At 42.3% G+C, this 21,973-nt stretch overlaps 1 protein-coding gene across 1 annotated transcript in view; it reads left to right on the top strand.

Annotated features, from left to right (window-relative positions):
- TRIM55 (tripartite motif containing 55) overlaps nt 1-21,973 on the top strand; it is a 41,623-nt gene that overhangs the window by 14,241 nt on the left and 5,409 nt on the right. Inside the window, exons 5-9 of the mRNA XM_057737520.1 lie at nt 6,307-6,540; nt 6,891-6,913; nt 7,018-7,142; nt 8,371-8,615; nt 9,984-10,271. Coding sequence (XP_057593503.1) covers nt 6,307-6,540; nt 6,891-6,913; nt 7,018-7,142; nt 8,371-8,615; nt 9,984-10,271 — 915 coding nt within the window. The remainder of the gene's footprint in view (nt 1-6,306; nt 6,541-6,890; nt 6,914-7,017; nt 7,143-8,370; nt 8,616-9,983; nt 10,272-21,973) is intronic.

The following is a 21,973-nucleotide window of genomic DNA, read 5'->3' as shown; positions in this document are numbered from 1 at the left end:
CATTTACCTGAAGTTGTAGAGCCTTGGAACTGTAGAGTCTGGAGGGAATGTAGCAATCATTTAATCCCAACCCTTCTTGTACAGATAAAAAAAAAAACCTGTCCTGAGTTAAATGTCTTCCCTAAAGTTGCCTAGCTATTTTTTGCTCTTTTCTTTTGCGTGTTGAAAGAAGAAGAGGTTTGGAGTATCCACTTAAATACCTATGTCTTTAGAAAGGAACAAAGCAAAAACCTGTGAGTGAGGGCTGAATATTCCTAAATACAGGTCATAGATCATTCATTCATGCAGTCGTTCAAACCAAATCTCTCATGTGCACATTACACGCCATATTCTGCACACATAACGCTGGGGAGTAGGATGATATAAACAGAAAACGTCCCTGCCCTCGAGAAGGTTTCATTCCAGGAGAGGAGTTAGACAATAAGACAAACAAATAACAAGATTGTTTTCAAAGAGTGGTAAGTGCCTGGGGAAAGGATGAACCCCTGAAAATCTAATGATAAAACCTAATAATGGTGCTTTGCTTGGCAGGCTATCTACTCTTTAGTATATGATCATCTATTGTTGATTTTTTTTCCATGAAAAGCTTCTCTTTGCAGTCACGTATCTTATTTTTTCTTATTGCCACTAAAATATAAGGATAGCTAAAAATTACAATCTGTCAATTTTAACATTTCTATAAAGGCAACATCTAAACAATGTTTTTTTTTTTTTGTAATCATAAATTTTATTATAATATTCCCTTTTTATTTTTGTAATGACTCTAGCACTTAGCCTCCCTTTCATTCTTTTTTTTTTTTTTTTTTTTTTTTTTTTGGGGGGGGGGTACACCAGGTTCAATCATCTGTTTTTATACACATATTCCCGAATTCCCTCCCTTCCTTGACTCCCCCCCCTCGAGTCCCCCCACCCTCCCTGCCCCAGTCCTCTAAGGCATCTTCCATCCTCGAGTTGGGCTCCCTTTGTTATACAACTACTTCCCACTGACTATTTTACAGTTGGTAGTCTATATATGTCTGTGCTACTCTCTCGCTTCGTCTCACTAAACAATGTTTTTAAGATAAATATCGAAGGTTATATACTCACTTCTAAGAAAACAACCAAATGACTACTTGATTTTTTTTCTTTTCATCCAGATATTATGGCATTGGTCAGAAACAAATTCTACCTGTCATCATTTTACCATTTCAATGTGGGAAAAATAGTCTTCCCCTTATAAAATCACCCCTTTTTGGTATATTGCACCCATACTGAGTTCATCCTAGAGATGAGATGGATTTTATTTTCATTTAAGTATTATACACAACTTTAATTTGCTCTTCTATATAAATAAATATAAATATAACTGTCCTGGCAGACCCAGGAGGAAGGTCATGTTACAGTCAGAGGTTCTGCATCAGAATACGTTTGGAGGCCAATACTAGGGCATTTATGATGGAAAAGTTACTTCAATTGCTAAACATACTCATGCAGCGACACGTGTGCGCACACGCACACACACCCAACACCACACCATAAAAGAAGGGGCATAGGAACAACAGGCATCAAAAGGAATAAAATGGACAATATTTGGAAAAGTAAACTTGAAAGTTCAGAAAGTATATATCTTGATTCAATTCATATACAGAGAAGTGGGAGGACGTACACAGCCTGGAACTGGGCTTAAAGATACATGCCTTTTTACTCAAATAAATGAAAAGGTATGATAAAAGCAAGGAGAAATCTTTGAGGTGAGGAAGTTTTTGTGCAGAAGAGATAAACACGGTTGCTATCATGCTTTTGCAGGTAACAATCATCCTTTAAAGTGTGCTATCTGCAGACATCTTGATAATGCAGAGGTCCACATTTTTTCCATTCCATTTTTAGGTTGCTAGAAAGACTCTGTTGAAAGCATTTCAGGTCCACATTTACAAAGGCACAGTAGGTACTGACATCAGAGTAATCACTATCAGTAGCAAGGTGGCCTCTGAGAATGTTGGTTTTTTGTTGTTTTGTTTTTTTCCATAGCATATACAGCTGTTCCCTAATTACCTCATAGGGCAAGTTGATAACTGAGGTTTGCTGACTTTCACAGCACTTTGAAGCTTTTGTAGCCAAGAAAGATTGAAGGGTGACCATGTTAATATCTCATGTATTGCTTCTACTTCAGAGAATATATATAAAAAATAGAAGAATTTCAATTTCATGACATATTTCTGTTTCTCATTTGAATCTGACATTAGGTTAACCTGAACATCTTAAGTGAATTTCTAAAAGTTTGTAAGTACCAATTTCATAATTCCAGAAAAGAAGCATGAATTTTTCCTATTTCAGAAACAGAGTTGTCTAATTCTTACATATTTTGCATAGAATTATATTACAGGCACATTCAGCACGAGAAAAAAAGAAGTGAGGTTTTTTTCTGTTAGAAATTAGAAAATATAATAATTTTTCTGCCATCCCTCTGAATACCAGGAAAGTATGGCAGGTTTTTAGATCTTATAATGCCTGATCCATAGTAAGCACTTAGTGAATTCTGTTGAAAGAATTATAATGAATATATTTATGAAACAATTTGAGTTTTCTTGCCTTTAAAAGCCTACGTTCAGCATGGTAGATTTGTTAAAGGCATATATTCAGTTCATAAGCAGGTCACACAATTTTTTTTCCAAGTTACTCTAAAGCATATCACAGCTGAGTGGTGGGAGTAGCAATGGCCCAGAGTTTGGAGACCTTGGCTCTATACCAGGCACCAACAGTAAATGGCAGAATGGCTTGAGAAAGTGACTTAATTCTGCTGGGTTTCAGTTTCCACATGAGTGAAATGGTTAGTTTGGAGGAGGTTACCTCTGGTAGTCCATGCAGCTTCAAAATTCTACAACTGAATGACTCAAATTAAGGAAAATTGAGTCTAAATTTAACGAACACTGACATAGTGACTACTGTGTGCCAGGTAATATTGTAAGTGTTTTACACAGCATGTTGTCATATAATAATAATAAAGCATATACTATGCATAGGGTAGAATTTCCTACACTGTAAAGTATAAAGAAATGATAGTTGCTGTTAAAATGACAATAATTTTATTAAAGTTCAGTATAGTACAAATTATTTAAAAAAGCAGAACATAAATAAAATAACACTTGGAATTCAAAATAATATAAGAATAAAGTAGTTATCCCATTTAAACCACTAAGTAAACATTAGATGGCTGAAATAAGTGATCTAATTTTTATCTGACTTAAGAGAATACACTAGCTGTGACACTTGACTTCACATCAGTCTCACTGCAAATCATTTAGCTTTCAGAGGCTCGAACGTTCACACACGTTAAATCATACAGAAGAAAACTTTAATGAAACAAAGACATTCTGGGACTTCCCTGGTGGTCCAGTGGTTGAAAATCTGCCTTCCAATGCAGGGGACGTGGGGTCGATCACCGGTCTGGGAACTAAGATCCCACATGCTGCGGGGCAACCAAGCCTGCGCGCCTTAGAGCCCACACACCGCAACTAGAGAGAAGCCCGCAGGCTGCAAGGAAGAGCCCATGTGCTACAACTAAGACCTGATGCAGCCCAAAATAAACAAACAAATAAATCAGAAGAAACAAAGACATTCTACCATAATACATCTTAATATAGTATTTCATTATAAATGTTTCAAGTGCACAATTTGTTTTAGGAAAATAAGCTAGAAACCAATCACAGAAAACAGTAGAGCTTCTGGACATCAAAGGCATATTTGAGAAATGCAGTGGGCACATGGCAGCCTGTAAGCTTAGCACAGTTAAGTAGTACAGTGGGAGAAGTTTTTTTTTTTTTTTAATTTTTAATTTTTTACAATAAACTGCATATATTTAGAGTGTACAATTTGGCACCCCAATCTCCTAGAGTGGGAGAAGTTTTGATAAAGAAGATACTAACAGGCTATGGTTCCTAGTCCTCATAATGTTCCAAATCTCAAACTAAAAGGCTAAAAATGGATGGAAATTTGGCAAGCCCAGCAATTTCCGTGTCTGGACATGCTGTGTGGGCCCTTGTCCTATTACTTTGACAACTGCCGAGACCCCACGTGTTTTCATCCCCTCCCTGTACTTCCTCTGCTCCTACTCATCCTTTATGGCCAAAGTGGGGCACCACTTCCTCTAAGAAGCTTCTTCTGAGGCAACCTCTACGTGCCCCCATCAAATCGGCCCCCACCCACACAGAGGGTTGATTAAGGCCCCACCTCTGCTTCTGTAAAACCTGGTATGAATCTCTAATATAGCTGAATTATTCAGGCTGCTAGGTCGTATTACATTATTGACCCATAGTCTTTCTCGTTAAGTAAATTGTGAGCTCCTTGAGAACAAGAACTATGTTTAATTCATTTCTGAATCACTAGAGTCTTGGATAGTGGTTGACATGTCACACTGAATAATTATTTGTTAAATGAATGAATGGATGGGTGGGTAACAGCAATAGTCGTTATTTACTAGTAAAATATTTTGAACCATTGGCTGTCCTTCATGCATTATAATTGGTTAGAAATTGTGATGAGAATCGACTGTGTTGCAAGGGAGGCAGTGGAGTGAGGGATGTATTTCTTGCACATTTGAGATGCATCTTCATAATCAACAGTTTGGTTTGGTTCATTCCCCCCCCCCCCCCGCCCCCTTACTCTGAGATTAGTAGATAAATTGTAGAAAAATAAAACATAATTTAAAAAAAATCTATCAAACAGATATTTACTGAGTATCTACTGTCCAAAGTGGTATGTGTCCTACGCAGACCCAGATTCTATCCTCAAGGAGACTATCGTTTAGATATTTAAGAAACTCATGTAAAGGAAGAAATTGACATGACATCAAAGAGATCAATGTTTAGTAAAATGAAAAAAACTATAATAAGGGTCATACAAAGGTCAGAGACATCAGAGATAAATTGGCTGGATTCCCAAGAAGCCACTACCAGGCAAGAGACCTAGGTTGGATCATCATGGCTCAAAACCTTTTCTCAGTTGTAAAGGTCTTGGACCCAGAGATGGCTGGATCCAAGGAGATTGGCCTACACACACACACACCAAGCTTACTGGAACTTGGAAAACCAAAAGGCCAATGACTAGGCCAACTGGAAAGGTAATTATTGTTTAAACATGGATTCACAGTAAAGGGAGCTGGATGGTATGGGAGACGCTTCAGCCACACAATGCAAATGCACAAGCCTAACCTCACATGCAAAACTTCTCTCCAGGAATCAGAGACTAGATTCAGTATTTCCCTCTCTTGGAAAGTACTGAATAAATAGAGGACCTGGTGGATACAGGTATATGCCATAAATAGTAATCATTACAGGACTTAAGTGGATGAAAAGATGACATTCAATCACAGACATTCTTTATGGAAAAAGTGGTATTTCAACAGTGTCTTTTAAGGTTGTTTAGAGTTTGCAACTGTGAATTGGGGAAAAACATTCTAAACAGAGGGGAGAGCACAAGAAAAGAAAGTGAGTGGTTCATTTTTGGCTGGACACAGGGTATGTGATGGAGAAGTATAGAATATTAATGAAGGAAAGCTGGAACCAGGTCCTGGACAGGCTTGAAAGCTAGTTATGAAGTTAAATGTTATTCTTTGAGCAGCGGGGAGTCATAACACAGAAAAAGCACTGCACTCCAGGAAAATGAATTTGGCTACAGTGTGTGAGTTGACTTGAAGAGGGGAATCCCAGATGCAGAGGCCATTGGGAGGCTTCAGAATCTCCTTGGGAAAACTGAAACTAGGACAATAGCAATGTAGGTGGAGCAGAGAGAGCCTGAAGGGTACTGACCAGGAAGTACCATATTTTTTTTTTCTGAATACACAAATAAACTGATTCCAAACCAAAATCTAAAACTATAAGCTATGTAACCAATATATAATTTAAAACCAAATCTGTCCTAATTTATATGAAATTCTCCACTTATAAAGAACAGAAGATTGAAAAATCATCCAGGGAATTCCCTGGCAGTTCAGTGGTTAGGACTCGGCGCTTTCACTGCAGTGGCTGGGGTTCAATCCCTGGTAGGGGAACTAAGGTCCCACAGGCCACACGGTGTGACCAAAAAACCCCAAAAATCATCTATCCATTTAGCCAGTTTGATTGATTTGGGATGGTCTAAGTATCAAATATGATAAAAATAGGATTTTCAACACATCAACACAGTGGGTATGTATAACTAAGGGACAGCTTAAGGGAAAAGAAAAAAAGATCCTACATAAGTAAATTTTCTTTTCTCCTGAAATGTCCAGGTGATTTCTCCAGATAGACACTCTTTCAAACACTTTCTAACATTAGCTAACCCAACTAACAGGAATGCTGCAGAAAACAGAAACAGGAACTTTGTGAGAAGTTTGATTACCTGTATGGCATCTTGGAGGAGAGGAAGAATGAAATGACCCAAGTCATCACCAGAACCCAAGAGGAGAAGCTGCAACATGTCCGTGCACTCATCAAAAAGTATTCTGACCATTTGGAGAACGTGTCAAAGTTGGTTGAGTCAGGAATACAGTTCATGGATGAGCCAGAAATGGCAGTATTTCTGCAGGTAAGCATCCCTTAGGCCCCAGAGGAAACAAACCAGGGCGGTGAGGAGATGATCCTGATTAGCTGTCATCACATTTTCCTTATTTTCTGTACATCTCATTTTGATCTCTCTTCTCAACCAAAATATATGTGCTTATATCTCCATCTGTTTAAACTATTTCATAAGCATATATTTAAGGAACCATGGCATTGCTTAAATATAAGAGCGTTCTGGTATAAAGCAGCAGTTCTTTACAGCATTTAGAAACTAAGCTATGAGATGTTCAGAGTCAGCAAAGGAAAGAATTAAACCTCAACACTGTCTTTGATGAAAAGAATTTAAATAGGCTTGTCTTTTGTTTGCTTCCACAGAATGCCAAAAGCCTGCTACAAAAGTAAGTAATTTTTGTTTCATGGAAAAAAAGTATACTTTTCATTTTTACCCAAGGCTGTCAAACCTTACACGGTGACAGAAAGTGGCAACTTGTCTTTGTTGCAGAATTTCTGAAGCATCGAAGGCATTTCAGATGGAGAAAATAGAACATGGCTATGAGAACATGAACCACTTCACAGTCAACCTCAATAGAGAAGAAAAAATAATACGCGAAATTGATTTTTACAGAGGTTTGTTATTCTTGTGACCATTTGGCCAAAACTGCAGGTGTGTGAAAGCAGCAGAAGGGTTCAGTGGGAGGAAAGGGGGACTCAGGATCATATCCTGAATGGATGTGGACAACTGTACAAGGATCATAATCCCATGTGAAGCTCTATTTCATGACACAGTCATACAGTTTGTTGACAGTATTTATTTAGCTTTGCATGTCACAGTGCTTATTATAATTCTATTATTGGGCATTTGACTCTGGGTTGTCAAATATTTAATAACTGACAGTGATGATACTATCTCAACTTCAACCCTACACAGGGTATTAAGCCATAATGATAATGATGTAAAGTGTCATCAGGTGTGGGGTTAAAGATGAGATAAAAATAAAACATAGAAGACACTTGGATTAGATACTATAGCACTTTCATTTAAACTTAGAGGGCAAGACAAGTAACGTGTCATAGAGTACATCTCGCCTCGAAATAAAACTGAGGCTATGTGATGAAACGCACTCAATGAGTTATAAACACATCCCTATCATTTGGCCCAGAAATCCCACTCTTGGAAATTGGTCCTGATGAAATAGTTGAAAAGAGGAGCCCATTTAGATGATAAGACTCCTTGGCTAGACCACTATAATGCCATGAACTTGTATCAGTGTCCACAGATGTCACTTTAGAAGCAAGTCTTCAGGATGGATCTTTTAAAAAAAATTACTTAATAATGTCTGAGGAAGTATTAAGATCAATGGATTAGGAAAAGAGTCATGGCGTTAACTGTGGCAAAAGTCAGCATTCACTGAACAAAGAAGGTGAGAAGTTAAACAGGACCAGAGTTTTGTCTGTTTTCTGACATAAGGAAGAAAGTTGTGTTTCCATTTAATTTGACAAAGATAAAAAGGTGACAATCCCAGCCCTCCAGGAGCTTGCAGATGTGACAGAGTATGATGAACATGGGAACAGGCTCTGGGGGTCAGGTAGATGGTGCTCGGTGGTGGCGAGGACGGTACTTTGTACGGGGGAGGGGAGCAAGGAGAATGGTGATGACTGGACACTTTCACAGTTGTCCTGTCCACATTAACTAGAAGCGCAAGCCCCCACGTGCCATACTTGGGCCACTGTCAAGTGTCTGATGGAGAGGATTTCCCTAACCCTGACCTTAATCTGAGCTACAAATACTGGCCAGTAATGTTTTTCATGGCTGCAGTGGTAATCATAACAATATGAAAATGCATTACCTTACCAGAAGATGAAGAAGAAGAAGAAGGAGAAGAAGGAGAGGGAGAGGGGGAAGGAGAAGAGGAGGGGGTAGAAGTGGAAGAAGTTGAAAATGTTCGCACAGAGTCATCAGGAGGAGATGCAAGTCCACAGAATGGCTTGGAGCCCTCTCCGCCCGCCTCGGAGCTCCAGGCTGCCCCACAGCCGCCTCTGGCTTCCTCTCCAGAGCCATCTCCAGCCCTGCCACCCGCTGCGGGTGCCCCGGGGACACAGGTAACCAGTCCTGAGCTCCTTCTTACAGGCCACGCAGGCGTGCCTCCTTGCTGAACAGCCTCAACAATTTATTCTACCTCGAGGAAAGGAAAGTCTATGCCAGACACTTGTATGTGGAAGTCAGAAGAGTTCAGGGCAGTCACGGTGTCAGGGAGAAAGTCCTCCAGGTGATTCAGCAGGTTCTTTGTGGTTATAACTGGTTAGCGAGACTTAGTTTCACATGATTTTCCCACCAATGACACCCTCAAATCTGAGGCAATCTTTGGAAACTGTGTGTGTGTTTGTGTGTGTGTGTGACATGTTAGTTCATACAGAGCTGATATTATGAGGACTGAGTACAGATATAGGGTAGAGGTTGAGAAATAAAGATGGTTATACTTTCAGAACTTTGAATTTTCTGTAGGTAATAAAGGAACTAATAGAGACCCCATGCTAGTTTATGTCCCTGTTGCTCACCCTGAAATAGAACTGTATCTTTTGTTCAGTGGGCAAATAAATGAAGCTTAGTTTTCTGTGTATTTGTCATTTGATGAGATTATGTGTTGGCAGAATTGTTTTTAAAAATTTCTTAGGAAATTAACTCATCCCAGATACTGTGCTTGATTGACGGAGTTTATGCTTCTAAGATGTCACGGTTTGGTTTTCAACCCTCTGTACTGGCTGTGTGACCCCTTTAGCGGACATGTCCCAAACTGTTGAGTTTGTGGACAATGAAGACTCATTTAAAAAAAAAAAAAAAAGAGTCCTAGTTTCAAAGTGGATTGGAATTATCACTAGAAACAAAACCTCAGAGAGGGGACTCAGAGATGGAATTATATCCTATGCTCTGTCTCCATAGGAAACTGGGCTAAAATACTATCTACAGTTCCTAGGATCTTGAAATTCTGGGTATACCAATTGCACTGAAATCGAAAGGGATGTGGTACCTAAATGAGAATTGGGTTTGATCAGTCAGATCAATTTTTGGTTTCAGAAAAGAAGTTTTGGGAGCCCACATATAACATAAAAAAAAATTAATGCTGGTCAGTAATTTGCCCTTTCTCCCATATTTGATATTTTATAAGCAACTTTCATTTCAGGCTTCTGCTGTCTGCCTGCCCAGGGCACCACCTAGTGAAAGACAAGCCCAGAAAAGCCCAGAAGAGGGGCCACATGCAGACGCCGAGACAGAGGGGTGCTGGCTGCAACCTTGCCCTTAGCGCTTGCAGAGGGTGGGGTGAACTGAAACACGCCCTAGATCGGGCACTGCAGAGAGCTATCAGTTTTGAAACCAGAAGGGAACTAAAATCGACTGTTTTTTTTCTTCTTCTTCTTCTTCTTCTTCTTCCTTTTTTTTTTTTTACTTTTGAATTTATCTGTCCTGTGAAGGGGGAGGTTGTGCCCACTGGCTCTCAGCAGACCACAGAGTCTGAAACTCCAGTCCCTGCAGCAACGGACACTGCGGATCCCTTGTTTTACCCTAGTTGGTATAAAGGCCAAACCCGGAAAACCACCACCAACCCACCTTCCACTCCAGGGAGCGAAGGTCTGGGGCACGTAGGGCCTTCAGGTTCTGAGGATTCGAATGTGCGGAAGGCAGAAGGGGCAGAAGGCGCAGCCAGTGAGAGGGCGGCAGTGAGTGGTAAGGAAACTAGCTCACCTGCAGCTACTTCTCAGGTTAGTGCCAATGCTCTGGTATCTGAATGTTCCCCCGTGCCTCCAGGGGTCCCGCTGGGATGAGGGCAAGAAGGAAAGGAAGGGCTTCTGAAGAGGGCAGAGAGAACCCGGGGCCTGGGGAGAAACAGAAACAACTCATCTCCCCCTGTTGGCTTGTTTTTCTAAGCCTCATATGAAACAAAAGAAACACCAATTTGACTTCACTCTGCCCATGGTGGCAACCTCACACCTGGCTTCCCAGGGGAGGGGGTGCAAGCGAGCCTGGCCCTTAGGTCTGCAGGGGAAAGCTGCTTTGTCTGCAGTGACTGGCTGGTGTCCCTAGTTCCCCTCTGCAAAGGCCATTTGCCCTTGCTCGGCCTTTTCTGCGACCTCCTTGAGCTTCCAAAGACTAATATGCTTCTGTGTTGTTCCCAACAACCCCCAAGGAGCACGTTTGAATCGAGTTCTGTGTCTGCTCTGGGAAATAACCTTTGATTTGTGGGTTCTGGGAGCGTGCTGGCGATGGCTGGACAAAGATAGTCTTGGCTTAATTAAACTGGTGCTTCCTAAGCATGTGCTCCTGGGAGCAGAAAAGCACAGGTTTTCCTCCTTTGGAATTTTTTAAAGGGTCATTTAATACCTCTTTTTTCCTTTTTATAATGCAAGTGTGAAGTCCATGTCTTCTTCCTAACACTGGGTTAGATGTTTGCATGGCTCAAAGATTCCATAGAAGAAATCTTCTGTCATTTCTTCACACGGAAGAATGGTCATGGTGACTCCATACCCATGAGTATTCTTAGTGACGTGTGGGTGTGGGTGTGAGTGGTGATTGCCCAGACACGGGGCTGGCAGCAAATATGCTCGAGGTCCATGCTCCTGGGTCAGCAGGTGATTATGAACAACAAATTGCTTTTTTTTGTTTTTCAAAAATCATAAAATTACTATCTTGACTGTATCTGCTCAAGTGAACCTCAATTTCCATGAGGTAATACATCGAAATGATTTTTGGAAAATTCAAAGATGAACATGCTTTTGTGCCATGTATTTGTTTTCACAGATGAAAAATGACAAAAATAAATGTTTGGTGTGAGGAAACCTTTTGAGGTTGTTTTAGGTTAAAAAAATGGAGTAGAAAGTTTTCTAGAAAATTGATGGGGAGTGTATTTCTAGAAAGTTTATGGGATTCCATACATATTTTGTGGAAGTTGAGTCAGGAGGACCTGTTTTCTAAAAACAGGAATACAATAACCCAAAATAGGAGCAGGGCTTCAAACAAAAATGAAAAATCCATCTAAATGATGTTGAAAATATTATTTGTGATCATATCAGTGAAGCTTTCTTCTTGTTTTCTCACAGGAGTTAGCAATCTGCCTAGCACTTTTGGCTTTTCTTGTACTTCACTACATCTGGCGTCAGATTCAGTGCTTGATTTTTACTTTAATGGGTAGGAAATATTTTCTTTTCCCTTGACTAACATCTCATGTAGCTCTACCATAATGTTCCTCTTCTATAGGCCCAGAGATGAATTTCTCCCCAACTCTGAGGCTCAGCCATCTAAAAACAACCAAGTTCTTAGACAATACTCGTGGCCTCAAGGCATCTTCCTGAGGAGAGTCGCTCCATCATCGAATCCTGCATGGAGGGGGACCCTGACTCAGAACAGGGACTCAGTCGGCAATTATTCAGTAATCCAGGGGGAGTGGACCCTCCAGAACAGCCATCAGGGGAGGCCAGTTTCAAAAGCTGCCCATAATGCTGTGAGGATTCACTGCTCTTAAAGCAGATGGAGGACCAGCAAAGGCCTGATTCAGGAATACGCAGGGTTTCCACCCATTAAGTAGCAGCATTTCATCTGCCTCACCAGAGAGGTGCCCAGGAGGTGGCCAGGTAACTGTACTGGTGGGCAGGTGGACCGGATGACTTCTAGTTCTGGCTGAGCCCTCAGACTCTGCAGTGTCTCTCCTGGGAGAGGGGAGCCCTGAGAGAAGGGTGCCCTGGGTGCAGTAACATCAGGGGCATTTCAGCCAGGTGAGATCTGAATGGATGAGGAGCTGGAAGACCAATGTTCCTCCACTGGCCACAAAGAATCAAAACCAAAGAAAAGTCATAAAGCCAACAAAGAGCATGTTATTTTTGATGTGCTTTCTCATGGTCAAGACTTTTCTTGATTAGTTAGGAGGTTTGCTTAGGGACTGACATCTTACTCCTTTCGTAGCCTTTTGAATATTATCAGCTTAATGAATCATATTTAAAGATTCAAACCCCATGTGCTTTTGAGTAAATGACCCTGCTGGACCCAAGACCCAGCTCCCTGTGCCTGTAGCTCAGAAGTGATCCGGGGTGACTGGTGCTGAAAGGGCCCAGCTATTTCTGGCTCACTGACTTTTCCTTGGTTGACAATGACTCTTCTGGAAGCTCCAATCATAGCTCCTTTCTGCCTCATTAGCTGTCTGCTCAGCAATGGCAGTAGGCTCTCCATAGGTCCCTGTCATGTCTATAACTGTGTGAGTAGGACCTGCCCCAGCATCTAAGAGTCAGCCAGAAACCCGCGTACCCTAGAATGTTCTGAGTGTCCTTATCATCTGCTCTGGTGCGTAACTCCTCTTCCTGTCATTATTTGTGTGAAGAGCAGGGGGAGGAAGTATTGGCCATAGACTCAGTGGGGCAAATGGGGAGAGAGAAAACTCCATGAATAATTGGAATATCAGAATAATTGTGGATCTGAATAATTGTCTGAAGAGTTCAGTTTATATTCTGAGAATTCAGGTTTGGGGCTTTGTTGCCACGTACCCGCATCATGCTTCTCTGAGGCTGCAGGGGGAGAGTCATGCTTCTTGTCTGCCGTCCACTGAGCCCAAGTCCTGGACGCTGTCATTCACATGCCTGTCATGAGGGTGAGGCGGGTGGGTAGGGTGGGTAGGGTGAACTGACATTCACTACTGCAGAGAACCTTGTGTAGTTCTTGGTGTTTGAGGAAGGGCTTTTCACGTGGAGAAGGAAACCTGTTCATGATGGAGGACCGCTCTTCGAATCTGACTGAAAGGGGGTGGACAGATGGATAGAGGCCTCACCACAGCATCAGATTCCTTGCCTCTGTGAAGGTTTCACAGGCCTCATTCACCTTCACTGTCTCAGAACCCAACTCGCTAGGTTAATATTTGTCCCATGCAAGGTTAGCTTGTTAGAATCTCACACTTCATCATTATTTTTTCCCTGAACATTTAGGATGTGACACAAAATTTCTCCTGGATTCACTGGTGGTCTTACCTCTCTTTACCATATGGTCCCATGTCAGGAAATGAGGTTGGCTTAGAATTTCAGAAGCATCCAAGCATCACTTGCTAATCTGTAAACTCACTTCAGCCCCATCAGCGGAACTACAAAGCTTTTAAGAAGGCAAATGTTTCCGGGTGCTTTCCTCATGGCCATTCGCATAGTGAAGCCTGCCCTTGCTTTTGCTGCCTGTGATTTCTGATGCCGTATTATCTCTATCGCATACCTTCTCTCTTCACCTAATTACATAGGCAGATTATGTGTTAGAAACTGGCGATGGAATAAAACAGATGTCGGCTCTCTGCACTGGTGCTGAACGGGGATTCTGCCTTTTGTTAGATCAGTGTTGCCTTCCCCGCCTTTGTTCTCGAAGAAAAACGAATTTCTCAACAAGGTTTGGATTCAGCCCTATATCATCAAGCCTCTATACATGAACTTTTGTTTTTGCTTGTTTTGGTTTTTTTTTTTTTTTTTTTTTTGGCTGCATTGCAAGGCATGAGGGATCTTAGTTCCCCTAATCAGGCAACTAGGGATTGAACCCATGCCCCTTTCAGTGGAAGCATGGAGTCTTAACTACTGGATCGCCAGTTAAGTCCCTTGAGCTGGTCTTTAGCTGCAAAATGGCCCTCTAAGTTCCCCCCATTCTAGACCATGCCTGCTGTATGCTCAGCCAATGAAAAGAGAATTTGGAGGAAGTAGCATTTGATCTACTTCATCTGTTAATTTTAAAATTTATTTTTAAAAATTGCACCATGCCCTAGTCAACCTCAGAAGACAAGGGCAATAATAAATGGGGAGGACACTGTGATCAGGTCGGCTGCCCTTGGAAGGCAGTCTCTGTGAGCCTCATCTCCTGGGTGATTTCCTGGTCCAACCTGCTGCCTCTGCTTCCCTTCTCTTCCTACAGGACTTACATGCAAATTACACCTGAGTCTTAACACAGGGACCGCCTCCACCCCACCCCCACTCCCATGGACAACTGGGTATTTTATTGGGATTATATGTGGCAATTAGATTTTTCCAGAAGTGGAGCAGGAACAGTGAAAGCCCCTCTGTGTTCCCCTTCCTCCCTTCCCAGTGAGGCTTAGTGGCTTTGATTGGAAGAATTTATTCAAACCATTTGATGAGAGCTGTTCAGGGAACAGGGGTTTGCAGAGAAATGTCTCCCCATTTGGCAGATTAACTTGGCAGCTGCTCTGGCTGACACCTGAGCTGGACCATGGCAGCTGCCTCAAAGTCAGAGGACCCCAGCCCCACCTCCACCATACACACACACACACACACACACACACACTCACACACACACCTGCAGAGAGCCAATTGCTTTGGAGATGGGGTTGTTGACATTAAAATCTCTGCGATTTCTGCCTCTATAAAAAAACCACAGCTCATATATTTCACCAGAGCATGAAGCTATAGTTGTCAGAGACCCTAATAGCTTTCACCATATCTTAGCTATCTGTAGTTGCAAGAATAGAATATCCACTTTCAACATCTCATTCTTCAAGTCTGGAAAAAGACAAACAAGTTGGGCAGAAACTCTGCTAAGGCTTGGGGCTCAAGAAAGAGCAATGAAATGTGGAGAAAGGACTTAGGTTCCCATCCTGCTCCTTCTGCATCTGACTCTGGGCATTTAATTTCTTTGAGCCTTAGTTTTCTCATAAGGAACATGAAGCAGCTACTCAATGAAAGGATTCACCTATTACACAACATTAGAGAGTGAAAAATCTAGTATCAAGAATTTTATAAATTGTTTCAGGATATTTTCATTGGGAGGGTTATGGACTTAGGCCTGACACAAATCACTCTGGACGACAATAATAGTAAGAGATTTTCAGTGAAATAGATAGCCCATTGCATTTCTCAAAATGTGTTTCTTGTCTTGAAGCTCTTACATAAATCCCTAATTCCCAAACTATTTCCAAATCTCCTCCTAGGCACCGTTTACCTGAATGTTTACACAGCTAGGACTACCCTTTTAGATGCCATAAACTCCATAAAACCCATGACTGAAGTCCACCTAAAGGTACTGAGACCTCATTGCCCAGTAGAGCGAAGACTTAGAACGTACACAGTAAAGGTAGTCACGGAATATTAGATGAATGAAGAGATGATAATGTGATTTTTAAAATTTACCTACTCTAAGTGTAAGGTTCAATAAGCTTTGACAAGTGTGTAGCACTGTATAGCCACTACCGCAGTACAGCTGTAGAGTATTTCCATCACTCCAGAAAGTGCCTTTACGTGCCTTTGCAGTTAATCTCCTTCCCGCATCCCAGCTGCTGTTTTGCTTGTCATTATAGTTTTGTCAGTTCTAGAAGAGTGTATAAGCGAAAACATCCAATATGTAGACTTTTGTGACTGGCTTTTTTCACTTTGCATAACGCTCTTGAGTCATCCATTTGGTCATGTATCAGTAGCTTATTTCTTTTTATTCCTGAGTAGTATCCCATTGTATGGAGATTTTCCAGATTTCTTTCTATTTGATTTCTGGTTTGATTCCATTTGGAGAGGGAATATTCTTTATATGATTCCAATCCTTTTAAATGTATTAAGATTTGTTTTATGGCCCCCAAATATGAGCTAACTTGCTGAATGTTCCATGTGCAGTTGAAAACCTTGTGTTTTCTGTTGTTGTTGGGTGGAGTGTTCTGTAAATGTCCATCAGGTCACAGTGTTGTTCAGGTTCACTCTATCCTCGCTGATTTCCTGTTTAACTTGTTTTATCAGTTGCTGAGAAATTCTGAAATCTCTGACTATAATTGTGGATTTGTGTGTTTATCCTTGCAGTTCTATCAGTTTTGCCTCATATATTTTGAAACCCTGTTTAAGTGCATATATTAGTGTTGTTATATTTTCTAAAAGAATTTATCCCAAGATAGTAGTAAAAAAAAAACTGTTTTTGTGTATGCCTGCTTGAATGGATACAGAGAGGGTCCTCATTCACATATACTATTTTTTTTAAAGTAGGGTAAAAAAGGGACTTCCCTGGCAGTCCAGTGGTTAAGACTCTGCACTTCCACTGCAGGGGGCATGGGTTCAATCCCTGGTCAGGGAATTAAGATCCTGCATGCCACGCAGTGTGGCCAAAAATTAAAAATAAATAAAGTAGTGTAGAAAAGTTAGAAGGAAGAAGGGGGGAGCCTGGAGGAGGAAGGAGCTGATAGTCCTTAAGGCATTCCACATGGCTGGCCAGGTGGAAGACCTCACAGCTTGAATCTAACTCACCTGTCTCCCCTTCTTCCTGCAGTCACGCACAGGGCCGAGCATAGCGAGAGCCGGGATGGCTGAGGTGCCTGATGCCTTTAAGTGACTAGGCTGAACTTTACAATCTGATGATTAGTTTTCACTGGTCTGTGGGGCCCTATTTTTAGTTTAGATATAAACTGCTTTATGAGCTAATATGTCTGTACATTTTAATGACGTGCCTGTGTGCTGGTTCACTCCTTGTCCTGTCTACACCACTTTCCACAGAACCGCAGAGGCCACCCTGTCGTGGGCCAGGGGCTTTCAACCCTGGGCTTGTCTTCTTGACTGAGAAGGTTCAAGGTTCCCAACCCAAGTACTGATGAGAAGGTGCAGATGATCCCTCCTTGTGTCCTGTGTGTTCCCAGCTGCTTCCTATCGAATATATCATGAGCTCAGAGACGAACATCAGGGACACTGTGGGTTACCCACAACTTCGGGCTCTTCACTCTAAAACAGCAAAAGCGATGCATGGAGATGAAGTCCAGTGTGGGAAGTATTGATATCTCCAAGGAAAACCAGCCCATGGCCATCTTAGTCCCCAGTCCAGGCTCTATAAATGCTGTCCTGTGAGGTTACAAAGGTGCTCCCAGGATAAAGTAAAAACCATTTCTTAGAAGAGGGAAAGGAGGGAGGAGCTGCATGGCACTAGCCAAGATTCTTTTCTCTCCTTAAAGCCCAGATTTATTTCCTAGACTCTCAGAAACCAATACATGTGTCCCCAGACCTGAGATCTGATCAAATTTCTCATTAACCCAAGATCCAGTCCCCTTGAAAATATTCATATTTTCTTAAACTGGGATGAATAATAACCAACGTTCTAAGGAAAAGCAGGTGTGTGGAGCGCTGGGTCCCCACAAGCTGTCACATGCAAAAAAGATAAAATAATTTTCGTGCAAATAACCTTTGAGACTAAATCATTCACTCCAACTTCAAGGGCAAATATCAACTCTAGCTGTCATTAGGGACTGAGAGGTGAGAGATGCCTGAAGTTATAGGTCCAGAAAGCTTCTTTTCTGAGCAAGATTAATTTCACAAGGTATCACAGACATTTTAAAAAATAAAGCAGGAGACCAAGAATATGATTTCCCATGAGTGTGACTATAGGTCCTGTGTTCTTTGAAATGATCTATTTAATTTTCCAGAACAAACTGAAATGAATGAAAATTTAACTATGTTCTCTAAATTTAATTGAGGGATTCAGGGTGTCAAATTATTTTCAAGCAGAAATCCCTACTGAGAGCAACTGCTTGTGTTTTACAAATTAGGAGATTCACGCTTATGAATCGAATCACTGATAAGCCAGAGCCCTGACTATGCTGGAATTTCACTTGGTAAAAACAGAGAGAAAACTGATCAGCACTCAGGACTGGCCTACGTTTACTGCATAACGTTGTCCAGGACTTAATAGCCCTGGAAATTATAAGAAGTTCCTATAATGAAATGCCGCCATTTTTATATAGAAAAAATTTTGGAGAGAGTAAGGTTTTTATTTAAAGAAGTAAGTTTTAATGAGACTATTATATTAATATTATTAATGCTTTTTCATTTGTATCCTGCAACTGCAATCTTCTCTTTCTGGGTTTTTTTTTTCCCTGCTGGGAAAGTGACATTCTAATAAGTATCGATTTGGGAGCTTTTCTAGAAGGGCCAAAAAAAGTCTGTACTGAAACTGTAGGCTATATTTCTCAGGATCAAATAGCTTCCTTAGTAAAAGTCACTTCAGTAGGAAGCTAAAATGGATGTATCTGTTTTAAAGAGGGAAATGTAATGCAAATTGTGTGTGAGCAGCATGAATTCATCTCCCCTGGCAACTTGTGCCTACAGCTCTACGATTCCATGAAAACAGTAATGCAGGCACCAGGGAGAGTTCTCTGGGGGAGCTGCTATGACACAGCTAGTTGAGTTTTGCTTCTTGTGTTTTTTTAAATGTTTATTATTCTGATTTAACCTAAGACTTGTTACTGTTGTACATCCTGTGGATTTTTTCTTATTTATGTATCTCAGTGAATTCCATGAAATGCCTTTTCCCCACTACAACCCACAAAGCAAAGAAGGAATCCACCATCGTGAGAAACCAGTGCCACGTGGCAGTGGCTGTAACTAATGTGCGAGGTCTTTCACGGAGATTCTCTCATTTAAATCTCAACACAACCCTGCACAGTAGGAACTGTTAAACTTCCTAATTTTTTAATGGAGGATCATAGAGGATGAGTGACCTGCTCCAAATTGTGGAGCAGCTGGGAGGTCAGTGCCCAGTGACCCCTTGTCCACCACCACACTGTGTGTACCATGGGTGAATTCCCACTTTACCTGGGTTGATGTGACTGAGGCCAAGGGTTCTCTGCACTGACCTACCAGTCATGATGCATTGACACAGGGAGTTCGGTTCTAGGCCTTCGCTGCCTGCAGTGATGTGCCCATCCATTGCAAATGAGCGCACCAGTCCTTCAGCTGTACCCCCACGCTGCTACCCACCTGCCTCCCTGCCTCTGACTTCCCGGGTGGAGTCGGCTGTCCCCTGAGTCTTACGTGCTCAGCAGCACTCGCTGCCTCTCTTCTCCTTGGGCTCATGGTCTCAGCATAACCCAAAGAGATACTTTGAGCCAATCCCTCAACCATCCCATGTTTTCTTGTCCATGAACTGGGCATAACCATACCATCGGCCTCCCATGGCTCTTGAGGAAAACCTGTTTGCCTGTTTCCCTCACAAAAGGCAAAGAAGTCCCGTCTGTGAGGAATTAATGATCTAATTAGCGTCCTTTGTAATTCAGTTCTTTCAGAAAGGCTGAGAACACACACACTCTGCTGGACACACAATGGCAGGTCCCTGCCTGAGAAGAAGGCTGCCTGTAAGTTTTTGCAGAACTGTGATATCAACATTTTCACTTCTCCTTCCTGCTCCCCACCCTGACTCCATCAATTCCTAGATACTGTGTTTGAAACAGACCAAAGAGAGTACACCATACATCTTCCTCCGGGTTAAGAAAAAGCAAGTGAGTTTAATTTCTTCTTGTTTCATAGACCTGGTTTCTGACCTTCCCTTAGCAAGAGGGAAGCAGCTAATGGCAACGAACTCCTTCATCCACCCCTTTCATCCCTCAGCATGCACAGCAGTAAACTCTCCCAAGGGAAAAAAATGCTCTTTTCGCTGGGTGGGGGTGGCGCGCCATGTGGCATCTTAGTTCTCCAACCAGGGATTGAACCCGTGCCCCCTACAGGGAGAGTGCAGAGTCTTAACCACTGGACGGCCAGGGAAGTCCCCCAAAATGCTTAATGAATGTTTTCCTTCAGGGGCTCATTTAGGTGGTACCTCTTTTCTCCTTCCTCCAGCATCCGTGGAGAGCATGTGCTGCATTCCTAACATACCTTGGCTGCTCTGCCACAGAGCAGAAATGACTGCACTCCTGTGAAAGAACTGCCCGTGACAGACCCGCCCAACCGAGTTTCCAGGCCTTAGACGCTGGGCTGTGAGTCACAGGCCACGGCCCAGTCACTTCTCAGGCATTGATGACTGGCCCGGCTTCTTGGCTGTACTCTCTTTTCCAGTCTGGAATCCACGGTGCCTAAGCTATGCGAGGCCTGAGGTTCAGGAATGCTAAGTAGGGAACAGCCAATGTTTGGGTTGAGTCTTTCTGAATAAAGGTTCTAATCCTGACCTCAGTGTTCCTCCTCACACCTGTTTCCAGCATCTGGCTCTGATTCTCTGATCCAGCCCAGCAGGTGCAGGACAGACCCTGCTGGTCACCCACTCAGCAGCCTCCGTCTAGCCTTCCCCTTCCCCCATATTCCTTTAAGGCAAATGGATTTCGTGGTGGATGGGCAAGGCTTCTTTTGGATTGACGGAGAAAGACTGGCATTTAACATGCATGGTAACCAGATCCTTCTGGCAGGTTGAATCTGTGACTGGCATCCTCGGCAGCAGAGAGGAGGGGGAGGCCCCGGTGTTGGGACCTGGACGCAGTTTCCTCACGGCCCCTAGCATCCCCTTCTGTGCTGGGTATGTGGCTACCATACCCACAACAGCCAGCCCTCAGGGTGAGGCAGGGCCATTTCTAGGTAAAATGGTATCTGGCAGGGGTGGACCTGGAGCTCTCAGCATCCATTTATGTCTCAGTTGCAGTTCAGTTTATCGCATCAGTGCGTATCTCTTGCATACGCCTGAGGGGATGGAACGCAGGGCAGGTACGTTGTAACGGATCAGAATTGTGGGTTGTGTAGAGGATGATCATTTGGAGAAGGGCTGGAGGCTGTCATCTGACTGAGGCCCTGGGAAGCTTAGAGGCAGCCTGAGGGCACTGGTTACTCATCAAAAGGACCTGGCAGAGCTCACTTTTATTTCGGGCCAGCAAAACATAATTCCTTTCATAAATGTGGCTACCCTGACTTAAGCCAGAGTGAATGTCAGGAAAGCCTCTGTTTAGTTCAGTCAGTGAATCAAATGGGCCAAGCTGCATTTAGGTAAAGGGGCTACTGGTATTCCCCCAAACCCAAAGAGCATTTCCTCTAAAACCGCACCCAGTTATATCCCCTGCGCTAAGCGTCCAGGGACACATTTGGCCTCAGTGAAACACTGAAGGCAGTTTCACGCTTTGATTATCAAGAATCTTGCCACAAGACGCATGTTGGCTTTTCAAAAAAATTCATCACATTTAGCATAAAAATCAAGCCAAAGACTCCACTGAATATTTTACTCTCTTTTCTTTGACACCTTCCTACTAAAAACTAACCTTCTGTTGAGAGCAACAAGCTTGTGTGCCTTTAGAGACCAAGAAGGTAACATTAATGAAAAAGCAGGCTAGGTGAAAGAAAAAATGTTGATAGAAGCATAAATATAATACATGGTACTGTATGCTTTCCTCTTAACTTACTTTGAGCACAGCAACTGTACAAGCACAGTGACAAATGGCCACTGAAACCAGCCTTGCAGCAACAGGGGAGGCAAAAGGGAGTGGTGGGCACTGTGGAAAGCAGGAGAGGGCATCCCAGCCCAAAGGGACCACCCTGCTCGGCCCTCCCTGCAGCTACATTTCTGCTTTGCCAAGAGGACTGCAAATCCAGATTTTAATGGGAAATTTCCTAATTAAAAATATTGTTTTAAATTGTGGTAAAAAACACAACATAAAAATGACCATCTTAACCATTTTTAAGTGTTCAGTTTCAGTAGCATTGAGTAAATTCCCACTATTATGCAACTAATCTTC

This window comes from Hippopotamus amphibius, chromosome 5 (assembly GCF_030028045.1).
Source record: "Hippopotamus amphibius kiboko isolate mHipAmp2 chromosome 5, mHipAmp2.hap2, whole genome shotgun sequence".
Lineage (NCBI taxonomy): Eukaryota > Metazoa > Chordata > Mammalia > Artiodactyla > Hippopotamidae > Hippopotamus > Hippopotamus amphibius.
Note: the sequence above shows the minus strand (reverse complement) of the source record. Positions and strands in the feature narration are given on the sequence as shown.